Source organism: Limulus polyphemus, unplaced genomic scaffold (genome assembly GCF_000517525.1).
Source record: "Limulus polyphemus unplaced genomic scaffold, Limulus_polyphemus-2.1.2 Scaffold2257, whole genome shotgun sequence".
NCBI classification, from domain to species: Eukaryota; Metazoa; Arthropoda; class Merostomata; order Xiphosura; family Limulidae; genus Limulus; species Limulus polyphemus.
Window position 1 is genome coordinate 34,788 of NW_013667867.1, and position 9,735 is coordinate 44,522.

The following is a 9,735-nucleotide window of genomic DNA, read 5'->3' on the forward strand; positions in this document are numbered from 1 at the left end:
TACAACTTTTAATGGCATGGATAGCAGTTAGACATGGTTCAAAGGGCAACAAAAGAATAAAATTTAGTTATAAATAGATATATCCTGTCATGAACTTAGAGCTATTTAAGATAAATGAGTGTAGTTTCATGTTACAACTTGAAGTCATTCTAGAAAGAAAAATGGATAATTTAGATTTATTTCAATTTTTTTTGGTGGTTACGAAGTCGGTCAAATTGACTGATCCCATTTTGAGATAGGTTAGAGAAAATGACAGATAAACTACAAAGTTTTACTGAAAAAATTTTTTGAAATGCATGTATGAGGTTTTAGGGACACAAAGGAAATTTAAGATTTTGGAGATGAGGAAAAGTATTTTTAATTTCAATATTAAAATTACTTTGTGCACGAACTATTCAAAACAAATACTCCATACATTCATGGAGAAATCTTTATTTTATTAAAAATACTTCACTAAAAAATATTATTTTTTGTATGTGACTTATAACATTAACTGAAAGACTGCCAAATTTTGTGAAGATATACACACTATACTGAAAGTTAAAAGTATTAAATCTATAAATACTTTAACCAAGTACAAAGAGGTTACGTGGTCGGTCAAATTGAGTTAACAGAAACTAGAAGTGAAAATAAATGAAGACTACTTCATGAGTATACTGATGAACGTGATACTTTAAACAAACAAAAAGGTACACGTAAAGAAACAATTTGCATATAGAGGGCAGCATTGGACAAAAATAGCTAATCTTTTGAGTGAAATACTGTATCAAAACTTTTGTTGTACATGAGTATTTACATCTCTTTCAAGAAACATATTAATATATTCTTCTCATTATTAGCTGTACATAACAAATAAAAACTGTATTAACCTTTCAATGCATCCAATAATGCTCCATTCAGGTAATCTCTCCAAAATGCATCCAAGTATGTGATTTCAGAAAATCTTATGTTACAGACAATGTCCCCAAGATCTCGAGAGCGCAAAATGGTATTGGCTTGGCTGAAACGTTCCAGATGACGTTCAATTGGATCTACTTTATTTGATGATATTGCTCCTCGAAGAGCATTTTCATAATTGCAATATTCAGCCCGAACCCTGAGACGAACATCTGAAAAAAAGGCAAAAAAACACATAAACAGTATCAAAAAAGTTATTTTATAATTTCTTATCCTACTAATTCCTAAAGAATATCAAAGAAATATCTTGATGATATATATATATTTATTTATTTAACTTTCTATTTTAAGTAGAGTAGTATTGGTAAAGTATATTTAATGAAAGACACAATAAAGTTCAAAATAAAATCTACCCAATTGTTTTAATCTTTTACTTACATTTTTAGTAAAAGATCTATATTTAAGTTTCTTTAAAATATATTTCAAGAAACATACAAACCATAACTCAAAATCTTACGCCACTCACAAAAGTTTTATGAAACAAATTTATTGATAGACACAAAAACTATGATTTTCAAGCATAAAAAACAACAAAATCTAACTTTCTTTGAGAATGGTGTTCCTTTGTTGTAAATTATTTGTTTTTTAACTGCTGGTTTAGTTAAAATGAGAAATGAAAACACAACTTTTATTGTCATGGTTAATAGCCTACACAATCGCTCCTAATTCTTTTAATAGCTGGGTATTAGATAATTAGTATCTAATTATAAAAATAATTAGTTACCCATTTATAATTAGGTTTAAGTAATTATATAGACTATTAATCAGCTACCATGACAATACACTTTCAAAATAAAATTGTAAGTGCAGAGAAGAAGGAATACAGAGTATTAATGAATTTATTTCATAAGTCCAACTATGGTATACTAATTACACCAACTTATTTCTTACCAATGCACATTAATCATGAATGTCTTTGATAATTTATAATAATTTATAACACAACAAAATGTTGATGTTCTTGGGGAAATATTTAGTTTTTGTATGAAACAATTTGCTACTTACAGCTCAGAATAAAATTGACACTTTCCAAATAACTTAAATTGTACTTAACAGTTATCAAGTCCACGAATCAACAAACATACCACTTGTATACTTTATTTTGGCTCCTGAAGGAAAGTCTGTCATCTCACTGTTGTCAGGTTTCTGAGAGTCTGTAGGCTTCTGATGTCTTGGGCTTCGTCTTAGTTTTTTCACAGGTGTATCTATGTCATCAGAGTTTTGATTTCTTCCAACTCTGGTTTCTAGTGATGTTGATGGTTCACCATCTGATATGGAAGCTGGACTTCTACAAGCACTACTTGGTGCTTGTTCATTAATATCAGAAACCTGGCTTAACTGAATCAGGTACTGTTCAACGGGATCTGGTGAAACTGCAAGAAACAATGAGTTTTAAATTTTTTGTATAAATTTATTTGGCTACATATTCCTCCTTCATATTTTAAAAGTATAATACTTTCATAATAAAAAAAAATACCCTCAAATAAAATTTTATCACAGAGTACAAAAATGAATAAAATAAATCTCTATCTAATACAGATTCTTGAAATAAATCAATGTGTAAAAGTTTAGCAAATTACTAGATATAATATACAAATCTTTATTTTGTTGGTGAAAAACCCCAGTAAATGGAATAAACTATTAGAAGTTATAATTTTCCTATATTGAAAATGTATTTTTGATAGGTACTTACTTCTTCTCACACAAATAGCTATTCTCGTCCAGTGCTGCCCTCTACATACAAAACTTTTTAACCATACTGCAAGCCTTTTTTCCCCCCTCATTGGAATTGACTAAGTCCAACATGTCTCTCATGGAAATCTTCATGCAACAACCCCCCTGAACAAGAATAGCTATATGTGAGTGGAGGTAATGTATTGTATTGGATATTTAGTGTTAGATAAACTAGACAATGTGAGACTAAAGAGGATGATGCACTAATTGGTTAAAACTAGTTTCTCTGACATCAAGGTTTCTGACAGCTTGTTCCATTTACTACAGTTTTTGACTAGGAGCTACATATAATACTGTGTGTTTTACTATTATTTGTTTTGTTGTCATGGTTAGCAGTCCTCATGATTGCCCAAACCTAACTGCTAATTTCTTATTTACCAATTACTTTACATCCTATCTTTTGACTGATGATCTACTGCTGTCTTCAGGGAATTCCCGAGGAGGGCTATTTGTGGTGTCAAGAGCTAGGTTTCAATCCTGGATCTTCTTGTTAAAAAGATGTATGAGAAACTGGGCTCTTAATTCATATTACAGTTAAATGATTAACTAATTTAATCAATTAACTATGAGCATCAATTATATCAATCAGTAACATGTAAAATTACAGATTAACTGGAATTATGATTGATTAAAATTTAAAAAAATAACCAACTGATTGAAAGTAGCATTTTCAAATGTTACTGTCTTCAATTACTCCAAATAATTAAAATATTGCCATTATGACTTATCACCATTAATTTTGATTAAATCAAGTTTGTTCAGCTTTGGGCCTGCATGGGTCTGGTGATTAGTGTGGTTGATTTGAGGTTAATTGATATGGTTCCCATTTCCACCACACATGCTTACTCAAGGACATTACATTTGTCTCTCTGTTTCTGAGCTATGGCAAAGCTACTAAGGCTATCTCTTATCATCCCTAATTTTGAATTGCTGACCAAAGATAAGCCAACTGGCCATTAGTACCCACCACTAACTCTTACCCTCCTCTTTTTACCAAGGAATAGTGAGATTAACTGTGACACTAAAGTAGCTTTACTATAACTAAAACAAACTTGTTCAGCTTCAGATATATACCAAGTGAACTTACACAAGCCACAAGAGCTAATACCACTTACTTCGGTACAACAGTATATTTGTACACAGCTCAGAAATGTTAAAGTGTAGCCTAGTGGCCATTGATTAAATAGTTAGTCACAGTTATTCATGTTAACTTTGTTTGAACTATAAAATAGTGTAGTTTTAACTTAATTTACAAGTTACAAACATAAACAGTGTTATTTATGGTGAGAATGCTTTAATAAAACAAAAGTTATGTCAAGTTAATATTCAATAGTCTTTCTTTGTTCAAAAAATGTTGATTGCTGAATAACTTGCACAGTTACCCATGTTTATCAGAAATTATTTGACATGAACTAATAACATAACATCATTAAGTCAATAACCTATTTACATAAACACTGTCTAGAAAAGTAAACTATATTTAATTTATTGATTTCTTAGTATGCACGTGTTTCTACAGTTTCCTCCAGCCTGTACTGTAAAAGCATTACTCATTTTAACATTATATATGCAAAATCCCACTTAAAATTTTGTTTTATTACATATAAAATTGTTAATTATTATACAAATGTATTTAATTAAAGATTATTTTGGTTCCACCATGTTTTTAATATTTCTGATAAAACAGTTATCATCACAAGTTTTCTTGTACTGTTTGCAATTTTAGGATCAGAGTGAATTGGTTTTTACTGGATTATATACTATCTATCACACAGTGTGACAAGTATTTTTACTAGTTTAATGAGATGCAATATAAGGACAATTATTTTAACAAATAATTAGTTTATGTGTAGGGAAAAACCTATGGGATGGTACTAATTGTATTTTTAGGTTGTACCAGTTTTGTACTACATATTCATGTACAACAGTTTTGGATTAAAAAAGTACCTGGTCCTGATTTGTTGTATGGGAAGATGTCTATCATATTTAACAAATGTTAAATTGAAAATGTCTTTAACAAACCCAAAACAAGAAGATTAGTCTTGTGAAAATAACCAATTAGTTGACTTTAGACAATTTATGAGCTTGAGGACTAATCAGTTAACAAATTAAACTAATCACCCTGCTCTATTTCATATTCCTTTATTTTAGCATTACTGCATTTTATAATATGGTTGTCTTCTTTCACATGATGGGCTATTACAGAGGGATTAGTACAAGTGTCTCTTCTAAGCTGTGCAGCCGCACAACAACCAATCAAGTGCTGAGCACATCCTCAGGAATGGTGAAGAGTCTCAACACATTGACGACCTTAATGACTCTGGCAATAGACAGGCCTAAAGCCCAAATAATGAATTGGTAACACTGCAAAGTGACTTATTGTTCCAACAAGTCCCCTCCCCCCCAAAAAAAACTGGTAGTGAGCATTCACGCATTGCCACACATGAAAAATTGCATTCCGCATATGGATGAAAATAATTGAGGGAACATTGATTAATACTACAATGTCTTGTAGAATATATACCTGTACCCCTTAAAACTGACTTTTGTTAGTTTTAGAGTCCATATTTAAGGGGGATAAGTGTCACTTTCATTCTCTATTAAGTGTTTAAATGATTTAATGTGCAATAACTGAGACCATACTATATTATGTTTACTGAAAAATGTTTTAATTTTGATATCTTTTATATGTTTTCAGAGTGATCTTAACCACACTAAGTAAATAAAGTTGCCTGCATTTTTTTCTTCTGCTTATTCTTGGCATTTATCTTTATTTTCTTTTATCAAGTATTCTGGATATCCATTGTCCATTAAGAGTAATAATAATTTAAGATTAATAAGTAACAGTTAAACTAGACTTAGGTGATCATATGGGCTACTAACCATGACAATGTTTGACATCAGATTGCTATTACTTAACTGAAAGTACTTACAATTTATTTCGTTGAAAAATTCCCTTACACATTATGCAAAATTGACTTCTTTACTAATAAATAAGTATGGAAGTATGACTAAAGTATCAAAAATTTGTGATGATGTTCTTGGTAAAAAATACTGAAACTTGAGTTAGATTTCAAGAATATTGATAACAGGAATTATTTTGAAATTCCACACAAGTTATAAATTATTTAATAAGGTTGGATCTTGAAATAAGAGATGAACTGCAGTCTAATAGGAAATTGTTATCAAGATTTGAATGTATATGGGTTACAATCGTGGATTTCAAGTTTTTAATTGTTCATTGTTATAGTCCAACTAATCAGACAGATGAGATAATTGGGAATTTGTATGAGATCAGGGTTACTATTAATAAGAATACCAATGTGTGAATTATGGGAGTCTTTGATTTTAGACACATTCAATGGAATCTTATGGAGACAGATAGTGAGGAAAAGATTTTTTGAAGTGATGGCTTTCTATATCAATTGGTCAGCCACCAGAAAATATGCTGTTTTAGATTTATTGTTCACCATTAATGAGAATATAATTGTAAGAGTTGAAGTAGGGGAATATTTTTGGAAAAGTGATCATTCCATAATTAGCTTTGATATTGTATTAGATGTTGAAATAATAAAAAAAAGACGTAATTTTACTTCCTGACTTTCAGAGTAAATTTTGAGGTTATGAAATAACATAATTAGTGAATGGGGATAATAAGTTAAAGGTGAAATATCTATAAACAAAATTTGCTTTAAATTCTAGATATGCATGATTCTAAAAGGAAAAATATAACAGGAAAGTCAGCCATTAGATACCCAGTAGCCAGGAATTAACTTTCAAATACTAAATACCTGGCATTCCAAAAACTTGAATATCGATGAGCTATGATCAGCTCTCATTTTCCTTAGAGAATGAGTAAATTACGAGACTGATTTGTTTGCAAGTTGAATGAAATGATTTGAATAAAACTTTTGCACTGGAAAAATAAATACTGATAGTCATTCTTGAATAGCGTTGATTGGCGAGTGTGTTTGCTACAAGTTACTGGGAATGATCCTTGAAATACTAGATGCCCAGCAGTACATAATTTCACATTCACACCATTAATAAGCTTCCCCATAAGATAATTAAAAAAAAAAAAAAAAAAAAAATATATATATATATATATATATATACACACATATATATACATACATACATAAATTGTGAACATTTTTTTTGAAGTTATCATTATTTATCATCATTACTTATATTATTACATTACCGTTGTTGTAGCTCATAAATATTCACAATTTTCAACTAACAGGTCTTTAGCATTTGAAATATGGTTCCCAGCTGCCGGGTGTCTAGCCACTGCATTTTTTTAAAGTATGTTAAGCAAAATGTTAGAATTGGGCTCTCAGAAGATGCTTATTGAAATATTAATTTTGAAGACTATGAGTCGACTGAACTTTGAAGCATTCTCTTCTGTTTTTGTCAAAAACATAAGCAATATTCCTGATCCTTAGCATTCTATGAGAAATGCTGGAATTAACCTGAATCAATGTGAATCCTCTGGTGGTAAGTAGAAAGATTGATAAATTATAAGTACCATAGACAGACAATATTTTCCCCAGGGTTTTAAGGAAGGTCAAAGATCAGGTACATGAGTATCTTTTTCATTTTTGGTAGATTAAAAGAAATTGGATGGATGTCCGAGGACTGGAAATTTGCTTATGCCACTTTTATTTTTAAAAGGGGTTGATCTTGACATTATAAGCCAGTTAGGCTTCCACTATGGGAAGGATTATTGAGTAAGTGATGAAAGAAGCTTTATAAAATCATTTAGTAAAATATTCTATTATAAAGCAAAGCTTGCATGGGTTCACCCGACTAATATATTATCTATTTTAAAGGATGTTACTTATCTGAATGAAAGGATGTTTACTTGGTGTACTTGAATTTTCAAAAACTTTTTGACAAAAGATTAGCCAAGAAATTCACATTAGTTGGAGTTAGAAAAAGACTAGTTATATGGTGGTCAAACTGCATAACGATACCAAAAGTATGATCCTGACAGATTGTGATTTCTACTATAGTTATTACAGTAATAATAATTATATTTATAGAATGAAATGTTTGAGGTAATCTACTAGTAAGAAACATGGATCCAGTTTTGACTGGGCTCAATTAATAACATTTTTTCTCCCCATCCAACAACTCTCCTAAAATTCAATTATCTTGTCTTTCTCCAATTTTCTCAGCTAATCTTTTGTGTGGAACCTTATCAAAAGCTTTTGGAAAATCTTAATTACAACAAGCACACATTCTTTTCTTCCTCAAGGCAACAAGTAGCATTCTTGAAAAATAACAGGTTAGTATGGCAAGATATTCCTTTGCTTAATTCATTTTGATTTTTATTTGATATACTTCATTAAAGTAAATTTACTTTGTATACCTTTTTTTATTTGATTCTCTAGAATGTTTTCCATTACAAAAGATGATCACTAAAAGTAAGATAATTTCATATAAGGGTGGCTAATCTTATAGTTATAAAGATCTCTTAATTTAATTTATCTTCAGATAAAATTGGTAAGAGATGATCTTATTTAACTTTACAAGATTATAAAAGACATAAATAGGATAAAGGACTCTGATTTCTCTGTGCTATATTCTGAAGATAATAAGAGATGATACAAATTTCAGATTTGGAAAAGACAGACTTGTTTACAATTAAATATATTTTTTTAACAGGATGATTGGCTTATGCAAAGTTATGGTATGAGTTGGCACCAGCTGTAAAGGAGTAATAAAGAACAGCACCTTGAAGGAATTTGAGTAAAATAGACGATTTCCTGAAAAATAGAATGTGGGTTTAATATTTTACTTTTCTCAAAGGTGGGGGAGTAATGACTGATAGATCAAATGGTCCCTTGTTGTCTGTATTATGTATATTTATAGCCTCGTGGCTACAAAAGTACAATTAACATTAGTATTAACACTACTACTAATGCTACACTGTCACTAAAGTACTATTATTAATAACAATACTATGTATCAATTACAAGTATAATACCACACTAATTATAATTTATAGCAACTAAATACGTTAGGCCTAAGTCACAGTGTTACCCTACTTTTCAGTTTCAGTTCCAGATACATAAAGCTAAGCAACTGTTCTAATTTCACTTTCAGATAATGATATATATTGGCTCTTACCTTTTCTTTTGTTTTTAGCACTTATTAAATGCAACAAATCATAGCGTTTGATACATTTTAACAAATGTATAATACTCCGCAAATTACTTTCATCACAAGCCCCACATTTGATTAATGCCATGATTAAGTCTTTGCCATTTCGAATTCTTGATTTTGTTGTTTCATCTATGGCGCTTCCGGTAAGAAAAACAAGAAGCTTAACTTCTGCCATTGTCAAATGTTCACCAACTCTTTTAAGTATGTTAAATAGTATTTTCCATCGAAAGTTTAACAAGTTTTTCTCCATACCTCGACACCTACTACTCTCTATATTCGCCATATTGAATTGTTATCAAATTAACAGGACCGCATTACGTAAAATATTATTTAATTATTGGTTACATATTTCAAAAATCCAATCGTTGATTTGTTAAGGTGAATAAATAGTAAATAAATAAATTAGATTTCCAAGTACGAATAAAAGTTACACGTAACTTTCATTGGTTGCTGAATGGGTAGTGGAAGTATTTTTCCTCTTTAACTAAGTAATAAAAAAAGTTGGTTATATGTTTTTTTTTTCAAACCTTTAACACTAGAAATATCACAATATTTTTCAATAAAGATTTCAGTTAATTTAACGAAAATTTCATTTATATTTTCGTTATTTCAAATTCAAAGAAGTTTGTTTATAAAGTTTTCAAGAAATTCGATCAACTTCCGGAACTAAATCGAACCTTCAACATGGCGGATACGGCGTCTACGTCGCCTGACCGCAAGACAGGTGAGGTGATTTTTTTTCTGCACATTTATGCATATATTAGCATAATATATGCGTTAACTTTGAATGAGAGTTTTACGTAATATGGAACATTTGTATATGATTTAAGATGTCTTTTGTTAATGCTTCTAAATTTAATAATTTGATTT

General features: G+C 30.0%; 1 protein-coding gene across 1 annotated transcript in view; it reads right to left on the reverse strand.

Moving 5' to 3' along the window:
• LOC106466432 (death effector domain-containing protein-like) overlaps positions 1 to 9,156 on the reverse strand; it is a 22,770-nt gene extending 13,614 nt beyond the window's left edge. Inside the window, exons 1-3 of the mRNA XM_013926716.2 lie at positions 8,830 to 9,156; positions 2,043 to 2,330; positions 870 to 1,109 (exon numbers count right to left, since the gene is read on the reverse strand). Coding sequence (XP_013782170.1) covers positions 870 to 1,109; positions 2,043 to 2,330; positions 8,830 to 9,148 — 847 coding nt within the window. The 5' untranslated portion in view covers positions 9,149 to 9,156. The remainder of the gene's footprint in view (positions 1 to 869; positions 1,110 to 2,042; positions 2,331 to 8,829) is intronic.
• Between the last annotated feature and the right edge of the window lie 579 nt (positions 9,157 to 9,735).